Here is a 24,003-nt window from a genome sequence, read left to right on the forward strand (position 1 = left end):
TGTTTCCATGCTTCATTATCTTACTGTAGCAGTAGCAGTAGCAGCAGCGTTTCTTGTCGGCTCATGTTAGATCCGGAAAATCATACGATTTGTCGTCGAAGGATGCCATGTCGGCCCTAGGACACAGCGACGCAGGAACAGGTAGCACTTGCAGATGTCGCGGCATATTTGCCTCACACTGGACAGATCAGTACACTACGTTGAAGGTACAACATAGAGGCACAGTAGATCATTCCCTGCGGTGTACCCAATACAGCGTGGACGCTGTTTTGCTGTATACGAAAGAGCGCATGTGAGCGGAGACGCAATGAGTTTACCTGGATCACTGCGCATACTCAAATTCATAAAGTGTTCTTCAGTCTTATTTTTCTGTCATAAATTATATAGAGCACAAGTAGCGTGTTGACAACGAAGACACCAAAACATGTCCATGCCAGGAAAAGAAAGTCTATCCTTCACAGTGACACCGCTCGCCTAGTCTTCCACAGGCTTCATCGACTGATCCTGATAGTGACTGGCGTTGTCGTTGCCGAAAAGAGGTTCGTCCACTGCGCCTCCCATCTTGACAAACTCCTTTGGATCTCTCTCGTGGCCTGGCGTGATCTCTTGCTTCTTCGCTTCTGTCTTTTCAGAGGGCGTCGTCTTGTCGTTGTTCTTTTCCCACACCTTGACCTTGGTGTGCTCCTTGTCTCCAGCGTCGATCACCTTGACAACACTGACGTCGTTGAGAGAGCTCAGTAGCGTCCTCTCGCGCACTGGCTTTCTCTTCGAAAAGTCAAGTTTGCCCATTGCTCCAGTCAGTCCGTCTGTGCTCTCCATACTGGCTCCCGGGTTGATCACGCCATCTTTGCCAGGGGGGCCACCCACCTGCCCTGTGGTCCAAGGGTGTTCGAGACACTCGTCGATGCTGATTCTCTTTTCCACATCCACAGTCAACATTTTGTCGATCAAGTCCAGAGCCGGATCGCCCACACTGTCCCAGTAAGGGCTGGGGTAATCGAATCGGCCTAGCTTGATCTGTTGGCTGAGGTTATATGGGTTGTCGCGGGTGCAAAGTTCGTCACTGAACGGCGGAAAGCCGCAGAGACAGATATACAACACCACACCGAGTGACCATACGTCTACGGCCCGAGTGTATCGTCGACGGTTGCCAGGCTCGAGAATCTCCGGCGCCACATATGATGGTGTTCCGCAAAGCGTCGAAGTGAAGGACTCCTCTCCAATGATCTTGGCAAGGCCAAAGTCTGCAATCTTGACGTGAAGATCTTTGTCGATGAGTAGAATATTCTCCGGCTTAATGTCACGATGTACTATGTTACGTTCATGCTAGAGATAAAACCGTCAGTAAGTCTGCGTGACTGGTAGTAGACATACAAAACTTACCAGATACTTCATGCCTTGGAATAGCTGAACAAAAATCTTCCGCGTATCGGCTTCGCTCAACTTCTGCTTGGCAACGATCCAATTGAAGAGCTCTCCCTCTGGCGCAAGTTCCAGAACCAAGTAGACACCATCCGTCTCGTCGTACGTGTCCTTCAGACACAGCACATTCGGATGAGAAACGCCCATCAGCACTGCGATTTCCTGCTGCAGACCCTCGACTCTGCTCTTTTCCTCTGCTGCTTGTGAATTGCCCACTCGGCGCTTTTCGAATCGCTTGACTGCGTATTGAAGGCCGGAACATTTCTCGGTGCAAAGGAAGACCGTGGCAAAGTGACCCTTGCCCAATTGACCTTGGATGGTGTACTGCTGTCTGAATCCGTTGCTGTCACGTACACGAGGATAGCGGAAGATGAAGCGAGCGGCGTCCAGGACCGAGACCTCGTCGCCGTCCTGGAGATCGCGGCGCTTGTTCCGTCCAACGTAAGCGTCGTTGACGTAGGTACCATTTCCGGAAAGGTCTTCGAGCACAGCTATACTGTCGCCGTTCTTGTTTTCGTTGAACAAAAGACAATGTCGGTTGCTGACTGTGGGGGAATGGATGACGCGATCTGTATTGTAGAATTAGAAAACAGCGCTGGCATGTGACTGAAAGTCATGTGGAAACATACCACACTCGGGATGTCTGCCCAACAAGTAGCCTCCAGCAGGCACACCCTTGGTAGCCTTTTCGCTCTCGTAGTTGTTCTCTTGCTCCGTGTACTCGCTAGTCTTGACCTTGTTCTTTCCGGTGGTCTTGCCGACCTTATCCCCAGACACCGGGCATGCCGCTCTTTTCCTCAGGACAAGGACTTTGCTGCTCTTGGCGTCACCTTCGACAGGAATCAGATAGCCCCAGACACCTTCGGCCTCCTCATCTTCGACCTCGTAGGAAATGGGAGGCGGGGGCAGAAACTGGCTGTACGGTTGAGTGTCTGAAGGGGGCGAGTTGAGACCGGACTGAATGGGCGACGAGTCCGGTGTGGGCTGACGGTCCTGGTGCCGGGACTCGACTGGAGGAGTCTTTGTCTGTTCTTCGGTCGAGTTGGACGCTTTGCGAGTGACGGGCGAAGGCAAGTGGGTCTGGGCGAGTCTGTCTCTGTCTGTAGCATCGGGTTTTCCGGACAGGCGATCGGATCTTCGAGGCTTCTTCTGTGAGTCGCTGGCGGCATCATCACTGGAGCCCTGTGTGATGAAGCAGATGAGTAAATTGGTTCAAGTCAATGCTTTACGAGATTGCGACTGACCCTGGCTCGCTTGAGGCTCTGTTCTTTCGATTGCGGCATTGCGTTGTGCTCTTTTTGTACCTTCTATGTCTAAGGGTAGAGTAGGTGCATCGAAGTGATGCGACCTATGACCGGAGCAAGAAATGGTAAAAGTGCGGACAGCAGCTGTCGGCAAGAGCGATCCTGACGGCTTCTACAAGTACAGTAGATGTGTGACGTCGACCAGGGTATGTGTTTAATTACCTGCTAAGGTACAACTAGGACAATGCACAGACTTGAAGAGACAAGAGAGCGAAAAAAAAGTCCAGGGTTTTTGATAATGTAAATCAGAGAGATTACAAAGACGCTGTCACTTGTACAGTAAGTACAGCAGTACAGTACGGAAGACGTTGTGTTGATCGAACCTCCGAGTCTGGGGATGTGAACTGTGGGTTGACGATCACTCTCTGCCACGATCGGTGGGGTTCGTTACTGTTACAGAACTGTATTTCAAGGCTGAAGCAAATCGTCGGCAGAGAATGGGCTGAGTCCACTTTTGAGCTTTCAACCGTTTACGCTCTGGCTGCTCTGACTCTATTTCACTTCCAATACCACTCGGAAGAAGAACCCGAAACGCTGGGAAAGAGAAAGGTGTACAGCAAGAGGTAAATGCAGTAGGCCGAGAGACTGTCTGATCGGGGAAGCCGCCAGCGATCGAGAAACGACAACGGACTCGACCCCCGAAGTTTCTGACCACCTGAGGTTGTCTCCACCGCCTTCCGCACGTGCACCATTGACTCCATCCAGGTCCACCTCTGCATCATGCTCTATTCTATGCAGTAAAAGGTATACTTTGTCACTCGAGTTGTGATCCAGTGAGGTGAGATGGGTTCACTGACTTGACTCAAGATCATTGGTGCATCATCACCAAAAGCCATATTTGCGTACACAACGTCGGGCAGTTCGAAAGACAGGGCAGGATATCTGTGAATGCAGTCATTGTTACCCCGAATTGTGTAATAATGACCAAAGTCTTGTCACATTTCCCCTTTATCACAGTCGAAGAGTTCGAAGAGGCCTGTCGTCACATCGACAGATGGTCTGAGTTTGAGCTATCGCTTGCAGGTCCTGTTAGTCTGAAGCTGTCGAAAAGTACATCACTAAATGCTATACACAAGCCAGACGAAGACGGAGACGAAAACGAAGTCAATGAAGACGATGAGGAGCTGCTTCAATCAGACAGCAATGTGCCGCCGGCGGTGAGATTGGATTACGAAATCATGCTTTCCACCAGCTATCGAGTTCCTGTTGTCTACATGCAATGTCGCGATAGCTATCTGAGCATCGACCAGGTGTATGATGCCTTGGTGCCTGCCTCAGGCAGTTCTGCCATGAGAGCAGTCGGAGTGCTCGGCGCCTTATCTATGACGGTATTGTTGTCTCATGAGCAGTGCGAGAGACGAGTATGCTGATGGACAACCAAAGGACCATCCTTTGACTGGCCTGCCCGCGTATTTCGTCCATCCGTGTCGCACTGCCGAGGCTATTCGTTCAAGTTCTGCATCGTCGCAGATGGATCCTTTGGCATATATGATGCTCTGGTTTGGAGTTATTGGCAGCAGTGTCGGGCTGAGCGTGCCGACAAAAGTTGCGCTACATTCAAACATATGCAACTGAGCAACAACCCTGGACGGACAAGGCATTGTCCTCGGAGGCGTGAGATCGAGATTACGCGTGAACGTGCATCGAGAGTAATGGCACTCGTCGCGCATTTGGTCGGCCCATCTACTCTGGATCGCTCTCCTCCATAGCTTCGTCATCTTCCATGTCCATGGGGGCCTCTTCCTTCTCGTCGTCACTTTCCTCTCTCGCCCGCTTGACACCCTGGCTGGCAGGACTAGCAGCGCTATCGGTGGCAGCAGCAGCTGGCTTCAGGCTCGGCGGAGGCGCTGTCGTCGTCGAAGCAAGAGCTCCAGCGGTTCCAGGGGGACCAGCAAAGATCGATTGCTGAAGGGAGCTTGATTGATTCTCTACTGCAGCCGAGGCAGAGGCGGGCGTGGGCTGCTTGTATGTTCCATCGAGCTTGGCGAGCGTGTCCGACTTTGCTTTTGCGTATTGTATCTTCTAGGGGAGATCTTAGTATATAGGTAGACATGGAAAAAAAGGAAGAAGATTACCATTTCCTTGCCAAAGAATTCCGAGCCTTGCGCCGCCCTCATGGCCTGTGTGCTCGCAGAGACGTCGCGGAACAAAACGTGAGCCTGACCGCGCATCTTTGGGGTCTTCATGCAGACAACGTCTAGAACTGGACCGTAGACCGAGAAGAGCATGTAGAGGGCGCGCTTGAGATGGTCCTTTTGGAACTTGTCGGGCAGGTTGGAGCAGTAGAGAGTGTGACTCGGTCGTGGCTGGGTGCCATTGGCAGGCGCATTGCTGGTCGCCATGATTATGATGATTTTTGCTGGAGGTGATCCTCAAGTGTACTGGTCACTGTATCTACCTTATCTCAAGCAATGTACTGGAGGACGATCGAAGCAGACGAGATGGTAAGTCAGGTCAGTGCCTGATAGACTTGTGAAGTGGTATTGTCTGATTGATTAATCATATCATGTGGCAGCGCGACTTGTCTTTCTGCTTGTCTGAGCCCTGGATGCAAGCTGGAGAGAGCGAGAGGATTCGGCAGCGACCGAACAGCACGGACCCCTCTGTGCTGTACAAGTACTTCAGGTTGTAATTAAGCTAAGGTAATTACACAGCTAAGGTACCGGAACTGCGTCACCCCCATCCTGCACAGACCATATACCATTGCGGACCCCTCGGTGCCTGAGCTGTCACTGACAAGACAATAACACTACGACAACCACCACCACCACCACCACCACCACCACCACCATCACCACCATCACCACCACTACAACACCCGCCACAACTCTCTTCTCACCCCCAGGCAGTCGAGAGCAACTCCTGCCTATTCCGCATCATCATGGCCGCTCCCCAGGTCCACCACCTCTTCCACCACCCAATCGCCGACCACTCCTTCTCCGCCGATCGCAACACCCTCGCAGTCGCCAGGGACAACCTCGTCGAGCTCTACTCTACCAATGCCGGCAAGTTCGCCCTCCAGGATGAGCTCCGTGGTCACGACAAGCTTGTCACCGGTGTCGACATTGCCCCGAACAGCGGCAAGGTAGTCACCTGCAGTCAGGACAGGAACGCCTATGTCTGGGAGAGATCCGGCGATTCATGGCGTCCCACTCTTGTCCTGCTTCGCATCAACCGTGCAGCGACTTGTGTGAGATGGAGTCCCAGCGAGACCAAGTTTGCTGTCGGCAGTGGTGCCCGCATTGCTGCCGTCTGTTACTTTGAGGAAGAGAACGATTGGTGGGTGTCCAAGCACCTGAAGAAGCCTCTTCGCAGCACCGTCACCAGCGTCGCCTGGCACCCGAACAGTGTCTTGCTCGCTCTGGGCAGTGCAGATGGACACGCCAGGGTTCTGAGTGCTTTCATCAAGGGCGTGGATGAGCGTCCCCAACCTAGCGTGTGGGGAGAGCGTCTGCCTTTCAACACCGTCTCTGGCGAGTTCCTGAACCAGACTGCTGGTTGGGTCAAGAGCGTGGCTTTCAGTCCCTCTGGAGATGCATTGGCTTTTGCCAGTCACGACTCGACCATCACTGTCGCCTACCCTGCTGGAGAGGGCCAACCTCCCCGTGCCATTCTGAACATTACAACCCAGGTCCTCCCCTTTGCCGACCTCCTCTGGATCAGCGAGGGCGAGATTGTCTGTGCCGGATATGTAAGTTCTTCATATCGCCCTATACTGAAATGTTGTGTTGATATTGATGATTCGACAGGATTGCGAGCCATTCCGATTCCGTGGCTCTGCTGAGGGCTGGGCTCTCGTCGGCTCCCTCGACCTTTCCGCGCAGGGCGATCACAGCAACCAGCGCGAGGAATCTGCCCTCAACATGTTCAGACAGATGGACCTCAAGGGCAAGAGCAAAGACGACACCCAGCTGAAGACCATCCACCAGAATTCTATCAGCACTCTCCGCGACTACTCGGGCAGCCCCGACAATGTCCGCCAGATCAGCACCAGCGGTGTCGACGGAAGAGTTGTCATCTGGAACCTCTAAATCAATATCTCGGATCTTTATCATACATCGTATTCAGAACCAAAAAAACATGTGAAGAACTGACTACACACTCCGCTGAGCAATTATTCGTAACCACCTTACAAATGATCTTGGACAAGTCATGAGTCAGCGCTGCTTCGCGCATTATCGTCATCGCTTTCCGTGAGATCTATAACACCTGGCACGCTGCTACGGAAGATGCCCTGCTCGCCACAAGTGATTTCAATCAGCCTTTCGACGACGTCCATATTCTCCATCTTTGCCAATGCGTTCAAGCGACCGTAGTAATCCCCCTCGCGTGGCCAACCATTCATGTAAAACGCATACGGCGCAGCCTCGTGCACCGCTTGGTCTTCATCTATGTTGACCCGGTGACAGAGCAGGTCGAGATCTTCTAGCCTTTCCGACGGAGGGTAAAGGGCCATGAGAACGTCTTGTGTCATGGTTGGAGCTCGCTGAGTGCGCTGAACCTTATCAGCCAGATGCGAATGGCCCGCAGCGTTCAGCAGACTGATGCCTATCTGCATATTGTGACACGGACAGTTGCTGATGCTCGTTCTGGCGTCCTGCTCGAGGTAAGCCTCACTTCTTTTTGTTCTTTGAACGATACGACACTTACCTGCCTCGTGTCGCGGGTTGTGACTTTTCGTCGTTTTGATCCAAAAGCCACGGGTTCTGCCCTTTCCCGATAGGTGTGGCTTTTGGGTACGACCCCATCCTTTCGCGCTCGAAGGTTGTATCTCCTGAACACCACTACCAGAGCTTCTTCATTCGGCACGCCCGGCGTTTCGGCGACTTCCCGAAAAGAAGCCCGCGACTTCAGTTCGTCTTCTTCCTCGACACTGCCATCACGGCTAGTACCTAATGTGGCAGACGATGTCTCCTGTACGTATGCATCACTCGATACAGAGGGTTCGACATCGTCTTCCTCATCCATCTCGAAAAGTTCTCTTTCGGTACGACTGCTACAGCTGGTCTGACTGACACTTCTTTCAAGACAAGATGCTTCTCGCGTTACTGCCCTATTATTCCCCACCGCTTCCTCGTAAGATGTACTTTGACTGCTACTGTTGGTATGCAATACATGATCTGACTCGCTGATCGACTGCGGTCCAAGTTCCATCGAGGGTACCACAGTCGGATGTCCCAACTCAATGGCATCTTCGACACTGTTGCTCGGGGTCGCTGAGGTTATATTGCATTGCACGATAGCGGTATCTGGAGCCTCTGTCGTCTTAAGTATTCTTCGACTCATGGACCCCTCAGCGGCTGCTCGAAGGACAGCCATGTTGGCCCTTTTCTTGACCATCTTGCCCTGTTGAGAGCCATCGTCGAGTGTCTGACCTTTGAGGTCGTGGATGGTACTTGCAGATGACGAAAGCGATATGGTGTCAATGGTCGAGCTCCTGTCGGAACTTCTTTCAGTCATCGTCGCGGTTGATTGGAAATGTCATGAATGACTCGCAAAACGTAAAGCTCCAAATCCCCACCTGTGGGACCCGGTGGAATTCCAGCGCTTCGATACCTCCCGCAGACTTAAATGCGCCGCTATTCTCGGAATGGAACAGACAATACTCACATCTCCATCTACAACAGTTGGCTAGGACAGTACAATAATGTGCGGCATGCAAATCTGTGAGCCATTTGAATTCGGCAGATATCCTTTTGCACAGCGCAGCTTCTTGTGCTGTATCAGGAAAATCTGGACGACCCCACACAGCTACGTGTACTCAATCAATCTTGTGCATGCATATATCATCGCGGATGCAGACTGGCACTTACCGAAAACAAATCTAAATAGAGACCCTGCAGATTGAAGCAAACAACTGGCCATGCGCCGGACTGCTCGTGCGATTTACATCCGCGCAGTCTCGACAGGGTGACCTATGCACAATCACTTGTTAGGCGAATCTAATATATCATAGTGCTATCGCAGCATTCAACACACGTTCGAAAAGATCGGTCCTCCAATATATGCCAAACCTCAACCTGGTTTATCGCTTCATGGCTGCGCAGCCGATGTACTAGAGCACTGGGACAGGGTGTCGCTTGCACGAGGTGGACAGTATTGGCGGCAGTACGGCGTTGTCTGATCCGCGATCTTGCCTGACAGTGTTGTCGCAAAATCTGCAAATTCTACACCAAGGCTGGCGGCTAGCTGTCCATGCGAAGCCATAGCATCTGGTCGTTGAAAATTCTTTGGTGTGAAATACTGCAAGCTTCACAATTCACTACATCCCTACCCTCTCGAGCCAGATATTCGGAGCAACGCACTGTCGCTGGAATCTCCCTAAAGTATGCTCGCAAAGTATTGACTCCGTCAGAGGTCACTTGTCCGCCTTATGACTGCGGCATAGCCTCCTGCCAGCTAACATCCATCCACAATCTCGGCTGTGTCATCTCACACATCCTCACCCATGAACAAGCCGCTTAATCCTTGGACCTGTCCTGATCCCCACAACGAGCTCGACTTTGCTGATTGGGAAGAGAAGTGGCTGGTACTTTCCTCTGCAGCCTTGGCACCGAACGGAACTGACTCCTATAGATCAAAGTCATCTACACGGCAAAGGCTATCTGGCAAAGGTATCTCCAATGGGCTAACAAAGGTCCATTATTCCAGACCCTTTGTTCAGATGCCAGTGGTAAAGATTCGAAGGGCAAAGTCCCGCCATTGACACAGGCATTACGAAAGATTATCTTCAAAAACACACCGCAGCATGAGCCACAGATTCTACGATGGATCGTGAACAAGTTCATCGGAAGAGCAAGAAAATTCCAGCATATCTATGCTCCGTATGCCTGTAGCCCAAAAGGCGTGGTCCATATGGAGTTTCAATGGGCTTGCGACAAGGTTGATATTAGCATACCGCCGAATCAATGGCCTCGAAGCACAAAGTATTGCCGGACCACTCAGCCAACTACCACTGATGCTAGTCGATTCTCAAGGCGATCCATGGCAGCAGGGCAACATGTGCCATATGAAGGTTCAAGTCGATGTCTGCGGAGTGGTAAACAACGCGATCCTGGTACTATCGTGGTCAGGGATCCAATTGATGAGTACGAGCAGAACAATATCGAAATTCATTCACACCAAACAGAGGGTTTAAGGACGGACGAAATGCCAGACGATACGCGAGGTGCCCAGGGTCCAATCGTCTCGAAATTCTTCGTGAAAAGCCGCATCTCGCCTGTCCCCTCGGGAACATCGACACCAGACACGCTTCCGCGCTGGAAGGGAAAAGAGCGAGCCGATATCAGGATGATCGCAGAGGCAATCCATCCATCACCATTGCCCGGTCGTTTCGTAATCCAGTCATCAGCAGCTACAGATGATGACCTCCCATACGCCGTATTTGACGGACACGGCACTAGCGATCACACGCACGAGTCGCCTGCAGGTATCTCGGTCGGCAAAGTAGACGCAGAGATTATGGATCATAGTGACCTCGCCTCTTTCCACACTGCGCCTCATTCTTCGACGAGTGCCTTGCGTGCTCAAAACGACCTTGAGGCAACACGTTGTGGATCCATCCGTAACAGAGGCATGTCTTCTGCCCTAGTACGAGTTCCAGCAACGCCGCATATCTCGCCGGCCCAATACGGATCTCCGCATATAGACCACGAGGCCGAGCAAGTCTTCGAATGCGACCTGGAGAAGGAGCGGGATTGGTGGAAGGATCTTGGAGTCGCAATCATGAAGGAAAGTCTTTCGCAATACGTGCCGGCAGTTGAAGATCAAGACACGCGTGATCAGAATGTGCATTTCGGAGGTAGATTGCTCGACCACGGAGCGCGCCTGTCGCGAGTCCCGCAAACGGCGTTATGCTATCTCACGATTGGAACGAAGCACTTGCGCAACTGTCACAGTCTTGCTTCCAAGGCAGCGTGGTGGCGACGAGTGGCAGATACGGTCTTGGAAGGTCATGCTGTGCTGCAAATGCAGACGTCAGGACCAGGCCGACACCAAGCAAGATACTATCTTGAGCTCGCAGAGAAAATCTATACACACGCAGGCTCCATATCTACACCGTCACGTAGCACAAGACGACAAACTAACCACAGCAGCAATGGTAGGTCGTCCTTCCATCGACACATTGCTGGCAGGTTTCAATCACACGTTCCGGCAACGTCAAATGCTTTGGACGCAGGGAGCATCGCGGCTAATACAAGAAGACGCAGAGGGACGACCGAAACGTCTTCTGTTCGAGTGTTGAGACCGTGGCAATGGCGCGGTAGCCACTATGGTTCACAGACAAGCTCCCAGACGATCGACTATGGCTGAGAAAGGCAGGCGAACGATTGTTCGGTAGCACCAAATCACAATTGCCTTGGGCGTGCACTGGACTCTTGTGTTAGGGGAGGCATTACACACCGAGTGACCAAACCAATAGATACGCACAAGGCAGGTTGACCACTTCAACAGATCTGACAGTATTACCATCCATGCAAGAACTGATCTACCTGAGGAAGTGACGTGTTCATTGCGCTTGAGTGATACCAGTGAGCAAACAAACAGCTTGCAAGCATTGCTCGCTGCTTTGCTAAGCGATGACCAGATAAGCGCGTTGAGTGAATTATACCTTATCGAGCTGGCACTGATAGAAAGATGCAGTGAAGCATTATTGAGCTTTGCTTCACTTTGTACGGAGTAGATGAAGTTGATCACTTAGCGCTCTTATTGTGCCTGTATATCCGGACCCTTGATCCGGAGCGGACCGCGAGGCGTTCGAAACTGCCGAATGCACGGAATAAGTGAAGCTCAAAACGCGGCGCCAGGGTTTCTGACTGAAGAACGAGCCGAGGCCGTGCGTCATCTCCAAGTCGCGTGTCGCGTCTTCGTCGTTGCCCTTTGCTTAAAGGTGCTGCTGCTATCCTTTGCGATCCACTGGTTCACTGTGGGTTCGCATTCGTCGATATCGTACGTTTTGTGATTCATTTTTTGCTTCTTGTGATTACGAAAAATGATTCGATTGAAGAAGTGATTGCAATTGGATTACGATACCCTTCGTGGTAGCTTTGATTCCCTTCACTTCCGATCATCCATCACACAGTGCTTCTCTTATCAGATCGTACTTGTACAGTTGTCTGGTGGCAGTGAATATAGCCAGATCATGTCAATACCTTCGTCACCGCCAGCTCTCCCTGATGAAGTCTTTAATGACCCGCCGAGCTCACCCCCTTTGCCGCCTGTGGTCTTTCCTACACGAAAACGACATGCAGACTATGAAAGTAGTCTGTCGAGCGATCCCATCTTCTCAGAGGATGCTTCCGAAGAGTCTGAGATGATAGGCGTGTTCAAGAAGAAAAAGTATACCAAAGGACCGTGGTTCAGACATGCGTCTTCTCATCTTCAGGAGATTGCAGCTTCGGCCTCTCAGAACAAAGACTCCGTATGACTTATCCCATGCTTCTGTTCAGTACACAATTGCTTATGCATACAATCAGGGAGTATGGATGGGCTCAGACAGTTCCACGGACAGTATCGCGGGATGCAACAAACGTGTGCAGACCCTGTCGTTTCAAGACTTTGCAGTGAAGCGCGCGCCTACGATTGCCCCTGCGGCCAAGGCAAAGAGTCCTCAAGATGTCGCGGCGGAGCTTGTCTTTAGGGCAGTGGATGCTTGTCAGGAGACAATTGACCTTTCGTACGTGGCTTGATTGGTTCTGCCAACGTTTTCGCTGACTTGAGGCCAGAGAAATGCAGCTTCGAAGTATTCCGAATGAAGTATTACGTCCATTGCATCAGCTCATCCGTCTGCCAATCGCTGTGGACGACAGCCAAAAGATCACGGCTGACCACTACGCTCCACTAACGCCCGAGATTAAACTGTATCTGGCGAAGAACGAGCTTACTACTTTACCATCGGAGCTGTGGAATTTGGGTAATTTGACCGTGTTAAGTCTACGAAATAATGAACTGACAGAATTGCCTCCATCTGCTGCACGTCTGCGCAATCTGAAAGAACTAAACGTGGCTGGAAACCAGCTTCAATGTCTACCATGGGAACTTCTGAGTCTGTTGCTTGCGGATGAACGCAAGCTGCGTACCACACTGGGCCCCAATCCCTTTTTACAACCGTTGGGGCTTCGTCCATCCCCAATGCTCAGTCGCTTTAGAGTCCCGAACTCTACAGGAGAATGCTTGAAGAACTTGCGCACAATTCGTGCTCGCTTCCCTACAGCTGCCGCCTCGGATACGACTTATGAGGCTTTACTCATACGATTACACGAGACGCGCTTGCATCAGATTGAATGCTCGTCTCAAGAAGAATGCACAGATAATGATGAACCAAATCGACAGACCATTCGTGACTCGCAGCCCATATATGTTGCATCGTCTAAGACTACTTACCTCGACTTTGACGGATCTGTCATGCGATCCCCAATGTCTTCTTTCTCTCCCCGCACCACATCAAATACTACCGCGACGTTATCACCGACACCCTTACCACAGAAGAACTTATCATCAGCTCCCTCGCTCTTCGAGCTAAGCGCTCGTGCATGCGCTCGATCTCCCTACATCGACCAATTATCAGACCTTCTACCCGACGACGCCTCACCTCCCGTAACAGGCGCTCTCGACAGAGTCATCAAAACCAAAAGTCTCGGTCTCTCAACTTGCTCAGTATGTCGCAAGCACTACGTCATCCCGCGAGCAGAGTGGATAGAGTATTGGTTCGACGGCCATGGATCTGGCGAGCAGTTTCTTCCTTTTCTAAGACGCGCTTGCTCTTGGAGATGTGTGGAGGGGTTGTCGACAACGAGAGCTCGCGAGTTGGACGCTATTCGCGAGACTGTCGCGCAGGTGGGAGCGTCGGTATCGACGGCTGAGTTTGACGAAGAGAACTTGTAAACAGGCGCTTTCTTTTGTTCTTGTCGAGCTGTTCGCGGATGAGTGCAAGGTTATCGAACATTCTGCGAGGAGCCTTGGTTTGAGCGTTCCATCATATGCTCCGGTCTTGTACAAAGGAGGCATATTGCGCGGATTTCATCCTTGTTGTACACATGCACATGGCATCATATTGTACGAATGCTTTTCCGTAGCACTTCAATGCAGAAGAAGAAGAACGCACATGATCGCTACCTATATCGCATCTACGAATGACGCCGGGGATTGTGTCATGTCCTTAATTCGAGACCAATGTAAACACTGTAAGAAAGCTATTGTACAGCGGATCGATGAACCAGAAACAGAGGACGTGAATACCGACAGCTATAACCAATCAAAATCGCAGTAAAGTGTCCCCACCCTGTTCGCAACCCGCCGATTCCTCAAACTGACAGAACGCCGTGTCTCCAGCAACGCCACCACGGCCACTTGGCCATAAGTATGAAATCCCCTCAGTACAAGAGAAAACACGCAAACTCAAGATCGACCAAAGAGAAGGAAACTTGATCAAGCAAGCAATGTCGTAAAGGCATCAGCAGCGGTGAAGACCAGCAATATCGAAATCCAGCACCACGATTCACCCAGCAGCATCATTGTTGACCGACATCATGGCAGACTGGTAACACCATTCCCTAGCAAGAGACTCAAGCACCAGTAGCATCAGAAACAACAACAGTAGAGAACCGCGTAGCACAAGCCGGCGGCGTGAAAGACACCGTGACTCCGTCGCATGAGTTCTCGTCGTAGCAGCTATTCATTCGCCACATGAGTCAGCATTTCTTGTTTCCAAGTCTTTCCGATCCACCATTTGTACATTGCTAGATAGCTACTCGGTGGACTGATGCGGAGAGTGAGAAGAAATAGAGGGGCGACTAGCGGCAAGATCGTAGGAGAAAGAAATAGGTGAAAAAAGAACTCACCCTCCATATCGCACATAGCAAGAATTGATATAATCCTTACAGACACTGCGGGGCTTACACGGCGGTGTCGAAGAAGTCGCAGCAGCAGCAGCAGCTCCTCCGGAATCAGGTAGTGTTGCGTTCTTCCTGCTGTTGAGACTCGTGGCTGATGTTATCAGGGCGCTTATTGCTGCGTCTGTTTCCGTTTCTGCTCCTGTTCCTGTTGCTGTTGTTGAGGTCGATGTTGCTGATACTGATGCTGATGATGAGGTCGGTATTGATGATGGAGTGAGGGTCGATAGTAGAGACAAAGACGATGAATCGTCGTCGTCTGCTCTGGGTACTATCTTCGCTCGAGGGGTTTGTAAACACGGTGGGGAAGCGAAGGCTGTGTCGAAGGATGTGTGGCAGGAACCATAGCATCTTTTCGCTTCTGTTAGTGAATACTTTCCACAACAACCATCTCTTTTGATCACTAATGACTATGTCCGCATATGGGAGGAGCAGAGAGGGATTCTGATTAGCTCACCCTCCATAAGTCACGCCGCAAGCATTCGTAGCCATCCGACACGCGATCTGACAGTCGTCGCCTCTTTCGGGAGTTCGCTCCTCAATCACCGCCGTAGCGCTTGCTAGAGCGGTATATATGAACAGCAAGCCAGGGATCAACATTTTGAGGGTCGTGCTATAATGTCTAGTAAAAGAAATATAAGAAGAGATAGGTTTCGGGTTGCTGGCATTGTGTATAGAGAGCAAAACGAGAGAGGTGGGAGTGCGAAACAATTTATATAAACACCTCGGTACACCGATAACTTTTCCGAGACTCCACGTCTCTGTGATACCGCACCTCGACGACAAACAGTTGCCAAGATGAGACCATCGATCGATGGTGCTGATCATGATGATGGAAATGCTCTGGAATGTGGCTTTCTCTTGAGTTTACAATTGGAAAGAAGTTGAGATGGGCAGTCCGTCCCAGGAATGTGGGAATTGGGGGTGGCGGAATTCAGATTGAGTATAAGAAATAATCATCGTGCTGTGGAGAAGTGGCTGAGGGTGGCGAACGATTATGGGTCTCCTCGACTCGAGGGTGAGCAGAATGTACAAGCTGGGGGTTTTTCTAAGGTGTTATGAAGTACGGAGTTAGTTGTGGGAAGCATTGTTGCATTTCTCAATTCCAGTCTCAAGTAGGCAGGCGCCGTGCTGCACACATCTGACGGGTACATGTTCGATCTGTCCGAAGCAACCTCTGGATAATGTGTACGGACGACTTTGTCCAATTAGCGTTTAGTAATAGTGTAGGATCTGTGCGAATTAGAGCTTCAATGGCGATGATACCATAGTAAAGAGCTGACAAGAAGTGAAGATAAAAGATTAACCAGAAGCAAAACCACCCCCAAAAGGTATCATCTCCCATGTAAAGCCCACCAAACGCCCTTTTCCCATATTCAATAGTTGTTCGCCATCATTATGCGAATTGAGCATGTATTTGTCGCGACGAACAGGGCAGGTGAAAGCTCACGGCGACTGTGGAGGCATCTCGCTGACTTCCGTTCTTGCTTTGCCCTTTTTCAACTTTGTACGTCCCGACTCCAAGTCATGTGCTGCAGGCGTGCCTCCCCTAGCTTCGTTCAAATCCCGAATCACATCCGAGTCGGTTCTGTCGAGCGCATTCCTCTCCCTGACCACAGACATTTGTCTCGCGCTGCCCCCGTATTGTTGTTGATGATATCTACCGTACGGATCAGAAGAAGCCAGTGAAGCGCTGTCGTTCGCGCCGTCGTGGTTGCGATAGAGCTGAGGACCCGGTGACTGGGTCATGGGTGCCGAGCGCTGTGTGATGCCGGCGTTGAAACCCTCGGTGATTTTGTCTTGCTTTCGTCTGTAGCGACGGTGTAGATAGATGCCGATGGCGAAGATGAGGATGAAGCCGATGAAGAGAACGATGACCATGGCGATCCATCTCTTGTGCAGATCCCAGCTTTGATTCAAGTCAGTCTTATGCTTTATTTGCCATGAAGAAAAGCACAGTATGGTGGAAGAGATGACTTACTATGAGTGATGAGTCGTACTGCTACTACTGTCACCGCCGCCGATACTAATGTCCGTTGGAGTGACGGCGGTCCCAGCAGCCGTCGCGGTTGGCACATTCGTGATAGTAATTTCTGCCATGTTTTCTTGGTTCGGGCATGCGTTACTGCAAGACCAGGAGGAAGAGACGAAAGCTTGTCGAGAAATGCGACAACAAGGTCCTGGGATAAACAACGTTGTCGACTCGATGCTTATCGTCCAAGCTATGGATTATATCGGCATGGACAAGTAGCTCTTGAGCTTCAAGCAATGTTATGCCAGATCGTCTATCAATGGGAAGGTCTGATCTATCGTTCTCTTGCCAGATGTGGAAGCGACGTTGTCGAGCAGTGCATTCTCTGCTCCATACGACAACGACTCGAACAGAAAACAAGTCTCTGGGATCAACAGATTCATTAGACGATTGCGCCATGGGAAAACACCACGAGGCAGTGGGTGGGGAGACCAGTTGATTAACCAATGGATTAATTGATCATCCGTGGCCTGAGCCTCATAGCTCCTGCAAGGGGTTTAGTGTTGTCTCTGTGTCGCTTCGAACCTGTGCATTCAATGCATGCGGCTCTTCACGCCTCGTGTCGGAATCTGGTTTGGTACTGTACACGTACGATCGGCGCGACCATTGAATCTGCAAGACAACCGTACACGACACCGTCTTGCTGGGGACTATCAATCATTCCTGAGGGATTGAATTGGGAACGATTCCAGCCCGTTGTGTTGCGTACGACGCTGGTGCTCGCCAAACCTCCGTTGACCTAAAAATGAAACAGACTTGCGGGCCGTCTCCGCTTTTAGCTTCTGTCACAAGAGCTCTCGTCCACTAGCGTCAAGCCATGAACCTGTCTCAGCCTAACGTCCACACAGGTCGATCCAAGCAGCCTCATCCTGCTTCTTATGAACAGCCTTCTTGCGTCTTCCACTCTCTTTGCGACCCAAAGGCTCTTCGTCGCTGCTTCTCAGATCGTCATTCGTCAATTCCCCTAAAAGCTCATACGGCGAGCGCTTGAGCATGTATTCGGGTAGTGGTTGAGGTAATTGACCTCCATTTCGATCCCGCTCCTCATGTAGCAAGCCGCGAAATCTGTTTATCACAGATGGGCCACTGTCTGCCTCCGTTGTCACTGTCTTCGTGGTATTGATCGACAGCTCGCACGAGGCTAGTGAGATTCGGGCTTGTTCATCTGTCGACTGTCGCCGGCTTCCGACTCTTTCAGCATGCGTCTCGGCATGGATAGCAGGGGTTTCTGTTAGTCGGTCAACTTCAGGAACTGCGGAGATGTGAACCGTGTCGTTCGTTCCGAGTCCATCGCCTGTGCTCGCATCGGTCTCGTTCTCGATTGAAGCTGGATCAGGCGCAGCTTGCGCGGCAGGATGGCGATCGTGAAGCAGACTCTGTGCGCGAGGCACGCGACTGGGAAAATTACATGAGGTGGAGAACGGCGTCACGTTTCGTGGCTAAAAGGCAACACTATCAGCTCTGTGCCATCGTAGCAGTGATTCTTTCTGACTTACAAGAGGCTTCGACCGTCGTTCTGCCATCGTGCCCAGAATGCGCCTAGACGCACTGCAGGGTGCCGCATCTACGATATCACACAATCGCTTACCGCATCCATGTACGACCCACCACTGATGGTACCAATCGGTCACGAGATGATCCTTCCACACCCAGTCTGGTGGAAAATTTGCAGGTTCGATGAAATTGCTCCATTTGCGAAGGATCTTGTCAAAATGCCTACCGTAGAATGTTTTGTCCAGTATGTCACGGACTAAAGAGGCTTCACTAGAACTTAGATCGTAGCCAAGTGTGCCGTGTTGCAACGTCTTTCGAATCTGATATGCCGTCTGGAAGTTTGCTTCCGAGCTGAACCATTCGGACCATGAAGTTGTCGCGCACAGGTATGAATGGCGCAAGACCGGCGAAGCAACCGCGATCGTTTGCACTTGGATCGGGTGTATATGTTCAGCGTGCATTCGGCAATCAGCGCAACGCTTTGGCACAATCACCTTCAATCTGAACGTGTTGCTTTCGATGCCGTTGGCTGTGTCAACAGGCTGCGCACAACACGGGACGTCCGGCTGTTGTACGGGAACAGTCCAGGTATGGCTATCGCCGATCCGCCGAGTCTCCTCACAATCAGAAGCAAAGCAGCGAGGCTCTGAGGCGGGAGAGGTAATGAAGTCCTCCCCATTCCATCTATAACCTTGGTAATTGGCCTTGATGGTTTCGTACCGCTTGCCGACGTGAAAGCGGTGAAGCCTGCGGTCATTGAATGTGGTTTGGGGAAACAAGCAGTATGCCTTGTCGTGGGTGATGATGTTGAGCAAGGACGAGTCTGCGGTACACATGAGCAATGCTTGAAGTGGTGTGCCCTTCGTGGTGACGACTCGTATCGTAGGTGCGCCAGGCTTGGATAGTATATAAGTCTATTCGATATCAGGACACACCTTTACAAAGCATTTGCGATTGGCTTTACCGATCGAACATGAAAGTTTGGACGGAATGTCGTATCGATTCCGGCGACACGGTAGTGTTGGTTGCGACGAAGGTACTGCCGTAAAGCTTCCCAGGTGCCGCCTGTTCGAACGTAAATGTCCATCTGAACGCGGACCGTCTGAGCCCGAGAGAAGAATGCAAGGGCAAAGGGACCAGTAACAAAAGCGCCCACGGACTTGATGACATGACGAAAAGTGTCAGAACTGTCTTGAAAAAAGACTGATAGCGCAGCGTCTATATTCCAGTACATCTGTTGCAACTGAGTGAACGGCGCAAACCGAGACGTCATGCCAAACCTGGCTATCGATATGGGGTCGAGGTGACGAAACACTTGGTCGCAAATGCTCCTATTAGACAACAAATGCTTGAGCTGTGTCTTGACCTTTGGGAGCGTGGGTGCACATTCTTGGCAGGCGCCAGACCCCGGCTCCTCGTCTTGAGCAGAGCAGAGGTGAACTGGGGGCAAGCTTTGCTCGCAGGGCCTCAATTGGGTCTGTAGAGGTCGAGAGACAAATTGTGGCAGGATCTCTGCACCTGAAGGTCGGCGTTCAGGACTAGTGACAGCACATGAGGTCAAGTGGGAAGGTTGGCTCGTGTGGCATCCACCATCGACGATACCAGGAGACGAAACTGGGTCCGCGAGCGATAAGGAGTGGCCTGGCAAGGGAGAACAAGACGATGACGATGATGATGGCGAAGACGACGAGGATGACGATGATATTGTGATGATGTGCTCTATCACAAATTAGTGGGACAGGTGGGTCGAAGGTTCAAAAGTTAACATACGTTCAGCAGGGGAAAGCGCCAATCGCTTCGTAGGAGTAGTCTGCTTGTATCTCAATGATGGGTCTTTTCTAGGAGTTATCTGAACAATGACACAATCCAAGTGGTCATCGATGTTTTCCGGAGATGGTGCTCTGCTACGAACTCTACGTTTTGACAGATCCACCCTGTCCATAGTGGACGAGGCAGGCGGCAAGCCGCGAGCAAGAGGCAATTGTGGTAGAAAATCAGGGATGAAAAATGTCACTGAACAGAAGGTTTAAGGAAAGATTAGACCAATGGCATCGTTTGAGGACTGATTGTTGAAAGAGTCCACCATTGGTTAATCACATGTTGAGTAGCAAACCTTTTGTGCGAATCGTTTATATCTTTGGAACTCATGATCGACGCGATAGCAGGGGTCGCGTGGTGGAGTAGGTGGTAGAGGATGCATATCATGAACTTGCATTTAGTGGATTGTACACGAACTTCGTCTATGTGCACATTGATCAGCAGCAGCTGTCTAGCAACTGTCTGAATCTACAACACAGTCGAGTAGCACAGTGAAAGTTGTAATGAAGCCAAGATAGACAATGTCGATAAGGTAAGGTACCTTAGGTATGCAAACGCAAGGCGCAGTCAAGACGGAGTGACGGGCTCGGTTAGTCATGCCGCTCTCTCCCTCGGCTGCACATGCGATTCACAAGTACAGTCAGTCAAGGCAAGAACCTGAAGATCATTGATGGAGCTTTGACCTCCCAAGCTGCAAGTAGAGTACAAGCTAAGCAGCTCTGCCGTTCTAGCCTCCGCAGCAAATGGATCCCAAGGCCTCCGCCATCACCAGTCAGTCATTACAGCTTGGCAGGGGGTTTTTTTTTGATCGAGTGCTCGGACTTGTTTCGTATTCGCAAGTCAAGACGGAGCAAAAATTGAGAAGCAAGCGAGGCGGACATGTGGATCGGATGAACATGATCTGATCAAGGACCTGTGGACGCCTGGTTGTGCAAAGTCGATCCGGCTTAGGCCGAGCGCCAGCCTTCTGCTCTAGCCTCTACTTTCTGTGTCCTCTCAAGCCAGGCGGTTGCCAGCAATGCCGTGTTCCCTGTATGCTTGCAACGAATCTGACATTTGTCGCACAAGTAAGTGTATGACGCAGATGAATCAACTTTTGACCGAGGGCCACGCCATGACATCGAATTAGAGTACATGAGCTACAGTGTAGACTGGGAAGCTGTTTCCTGATAACCTGAAATGTTCACGTTACCTGAGATAGCCTTAATGCAGAGACAAACGCCTATAAAGCCAAATGGAAGTCGAACCCCCTCTCAAGCCTCAGCCGCTCCATAGCGTGCAGCACATACCTCAAGCACCCAAATTTACCTCGTCACTAGCCGCCATAGATCGAGCAGGATAGTGCGGTCGTTTTGGCTCGGACTCCTTCATAAGTCCCACTCGTAGTCCACCTGTAAAGTTCTACGCGTATCTGGACTTATTTGTACCTTCGCTGTTCCTGCCTGCCCTGTGTGCTCCTCTATCAGTCCGTGTTTCCTTTCTTTGACCCTTTCTACATACATAGCAAATTACAGCACCTACTCTATCTCATCCTAGCCTGGTGCCTGATATACGCACACACACTCACACAGACACAAGAAAGATATACTGAGATGAGGCGCAGTATTCAGACATGCCTGGCGCTGGCGGGAGCCGCGGCTGCCACTTCGGGAACACTTGAATTTGCTCTTTCCAAACGCGACGCATTCGGCCAGCAGTCCCAAGTCGCTCGTGGCGTTCTTTTGAAGCGACAAGACACGATTGGCACGGTCGAGCAGTCTGTATACGATGTATTGCCCTGGAGTCTAGGAGGCGCATACTACACCAACAGTAGGTCTTTACACTCGTCCAAGTAATGATCAGCCAGAGTGCAGATCCCCAAGCTGACATCCCCACAGTTAGTGTAGGAACTCCTCCACAGGTCCAAACCGTCATCCTCGACACGGGCAGCAGTGACACATACCTCGACGCATCTTCTGCTGCTCCTTGCCAGACTACCGGCGTCTATTCCTGCAGAGGTGGATCATTTGACTCTTCTACCTCGTCCACATACAGGGTCACAATCCCCGACGGCTTCGAGACTGCCTTTGGCGATGGATCGTCGGCCTCTGGCGACTTTGCTACCGACGTCGTCCAGCTTGGCGACGTGCAGATAAGCAACGTACAATTCGGACTGGCTACCAAGGTCAACAGCACAACTGGGTTTGCTGTTGGCTTGATGGGTATAGGTTACTCGTTGAACGAGGCCAGTCAGGTCCAATATGCGAACATGCCCGAGGTGTTGAGAGACGCCGGCGTCATCAACTCGAGGTTATACAGTGTTTTCTTGAATGATATCGGTATGTTATTCTTATTTGTGTCAACAAAATCCGTGTGCTAATATGAAACAGGTGACGCCTCGGGCACCATCTTATTTGGAGGGATCGACACGTCAAAATACTCTGGCAACCTCGTCACATTGAATCTTCTCCCTGTTCCCATCCCCACTAACTCTGGTACGCTCGACGTGGTCTATGAGTTCGTTGTCGCAGTCACTGCTCTGTCGGCTACAAACAATGGCGAGACGACTGAGTTCTTCTCTGGTGGTGAGGTCGATGGTACTTCTGGCTCTCTCCCGGTTCTTCTCGACACTGGCTCCGCAGCCTGGACAGTGCCTACGTCCGTGTACGACGCTGTCGCCCGCTTGATACCAGATCTCGATCGCTACGGCTTCCTTCCGTGCAGTTCGATTCCCGAGTCCTTGAGCCTCAAGCTTACTTTCGGCGGCGCTGTTGATATCGAGGTTCCCGCATCTGAGCTCATTGTGCCCGTCTACGATTCCCTTACCAACGAGCAGAACACCACGACAAATGGCGAACCCCTCTGCACTTTCATGTTGTCTCCTGGCAAGGCTACGACTGACCAGCCTTTCCTGACTCTCGGCGACGCTGTCCTCCGCAGCATGTACGTTGTCTTTGACCTCGACAACGGCCAGGTCTCCATCGCCCAGGCCCGGACCAATACATCCACCAGTGCTTCCTCATCAAGCTCGGGCAACAACATCAAGGTCGTGCAGGCAGGTCTTGACGGCGTAGCGAACGCGGTCGGCCCATCCAGTGTCTCTACGGCTCCGGCAAATGGAAACACCATCGCTCCAGCCGTATCGGCGACAGCACATTTCAGCGTAAAGACCACCCTGCCTGCTATTGGCACCGCCACTGGAACCGACGCCGTCCCTGGCAGTGGCCGTGTAGGTGAGACGGCTGCAGCAGGCGGTAGCAGTGGGTCTGCCTCGGGCAGTAGCGCAGCAGCGAGCTCGTCCGGCGCCGCCTCTGGGCTCAGGGCACCACCCATGGAATATGCTATGCTTTCTTCCGTCGCTTTTGCTGTTATAGGAATCTTCGCTGGTGCAGCCTTGATGTTGTGAGAAGACCACTCTAGGTGGGACCAAGCCATTTGATACGGTCTGGTGGGCCCACGCGCATCAAGAGAACGTGGAAGAAAAAGAACCCTTGTGAAGATAAGTATTACGAATTATATGAATTGAAACTTTGTCAGCGTCTGCGTTTGAATGACGTCCACTGAGCTATCCCCCTTGCTTCTGCCGTGCGTATTTTTCATGATCGCAAAAGATGGTTCTTATCAAGTCCAACAGCGCAATAGAAAATGCAGAACCACGTAAGATAAAATAATGGCCTGGAAAAGGTATGTCTTCAAGGTAAGGTTGGCGGACAAGCTTCAAGAGAAGCTTACCTATCCGCCCCGCTTCTTAGCAAGTCGCGTCTGAACGACCAGGGTCGCCCAAGATTACCCCACCTTGTGAACGACACGACTACTACCTTCAACGCATCACACGCACAGCAAACATCAAAACTGCTCCGAACCCATTTTGTATAATCTTATAATTTTATGATTGAATTTCACTAAACTATCTACGAGTACAATGCCGACATCGGGCAACTAAAATTTTACGCAACGAAGAACAAGTGCATCAAAGCAACAAAACGACAAGGCGAAGCAAGCAACAGCAATCCTCCAGCTCCATTGACTATCCAGTCTCGACAAATCCTACTTCTATGCTGTG

The 24,003-nt window shown here is 51.2% G+C and overlaps 7 protein-coding genes across 7 annotated transcripts; 4 read left to right on the forward strand and 3 right to left on the reverse strand.

The window, feature by feature from the left end:
- Positions 1 to 474: 474 nt before the first annotated feature.
- AAFC00_003894 (uncharacterized protein) lies at positions 475 to 2,705 on the reverse strand (the record flags this gene model as incomplete). Its single annotated transcript, XM_069343440.1, has 4 exons — positions 475 to 1,326; positions 1,384 to 1,991; positions 2,052 to 2,604; positions 2,667 to 2,705. The coding sequence occupies 4 exons, from the start codon at positions 2,703 to 2,705 to the stop codon at positions 475 to 477; spliced, it is 2,052 nt and encodes a 683-aa protein (XP_069201264.1).
- A 941-nt stretch (positions 2,706 to 3,646) lies between these two features.
- AAFC00_003895 (uncharacterized protein) lies at positions 3,647 to 4,301 on the forward strand (the record flags this gene model as incomplete). Its single annotated transcript, XM_069348120.1, has 2 exons — positions 3,647 to 4,054; positions 4,110 to 4,301. The coding sequence occupies 2 exons, from the start codon at positions 3,647 to 3,649 to the stop codon at positions 4,299 to 4,301; spliced, it is 600 nt and encodes a 199-aa protein (XP_069201265.1).
- Positions 4,302 to 4,409: 108 nt separating this feature from the next.
- AAFC00_003896 (uncharacterized protein) lies at positions 4,410 to 5,068 on the reverse strand (the record flags this gene model as incomplete). The annotated part of the gene is made up of 2 exons (XM_069343441.1): positions 4,410 to 4,748; positions 4,802 to 5,068. The coding sequence occupies 2 exons, from the start codon at positions 5,066 to 5,068 to the stop codon at positions 4,410 to 4,412; spliced, it is 606 nt and encodes a 201-aa protein (XP_069201266.1).
- A 539-nt stretch (positions 5,069 to 5,607) lies between these two features.
- AAFC00_003897 (uncharacterized protein) lies at positions 5,608 to 6,757 on the forward strand (the record flags this gene model as incomplete). Its single annotated transcript, XM_069343442.1, has 2 exons — positions 5,608 to 6,417; positions 6,476 to 6,757. 2 exons carry the CDS (start codon positions 5,608 to 5,610, stop codon positions 6,755 to 6,757), a joined length of 1,092 nt encoding a protein of 363 aa, XP_069201267.1.
- A 5,111-nt stretch (positions 6,758 to 11,868) lies between these two features.
- Positions 11,869 to 13,610, forward strand: AAFC00_003898 (uncharacterized protein; the record flags this gene model as incomplete). The annotated part of the gene is made up of 3 exons (XM_069343443.1): positions 11,869 to 12,147; positions 12,203 to 12,402; positions 12,452 to 13,610. The coding sequence occupies 3 exons, from the start codon at positions 11,869 to 11,871 to the stop codon at positions 13,608 to 13,610; spliced, it is 1,638 nt and encodes a 545-aa protein (XP_069201268.1).
- A 2,453-nt stretch (positions 13,611 to 16,063) lies between these two features.
- Positions 16,064 to 16,717, reverse strand: AAFC00_003899 (uncharacterized protein; the record flags this gene model as incomplete). The annotated part of the gene is made up of 2 exons (XM_069343444.1): positions 16,064 to 16,526; positions 16,599 to 16,717. The coding sequence occupies 2 exons, from the start codon at positions 16,715 to 16,717 to the stop codon at positions 16,064 to 16,066; spliced, it is 582 nt and encodes a 193-aa protein (XP_069201269.1).
- A 4,836-nt stretch (positions 16,718 to 21,553) lies between these two features.
- On the forward strand, positions 21,554 to 23,346 carry AAFC00_003900 (uncharacterized protein; the record flags this gene model as incomplete). The annotated part of the gene is made up of 3 exons (XM_069343445.1): positions 21,554 to 21,770; positions 21,839 to 22,279; positions 22,331 to 23,346. 3 exons carry the CDS (start codon positions 21,554 to 21,556, stop codon positions 23,344 to 23,346), a joined length of 1,674 nt encoding a protein of 557 aa, XP_069201270.1.
- Positions 23,347 to 24,003: the final 657 nt, after the last annotated feature.

Source organism: Neodothiora populina (genome assembly GCF_041146345.1).
Source record: "Neodothiora populina strain CPC 39397 chromosome Unknown canker_contig_16, whole genome shotgun sequence".
Taxonomy (NCBI): Eukaryota; Fungi; Ascomycota; class Dothideomycetes; order Dothideales; family Dothioraceae; genus Neodothiora; species Neodothiora populina.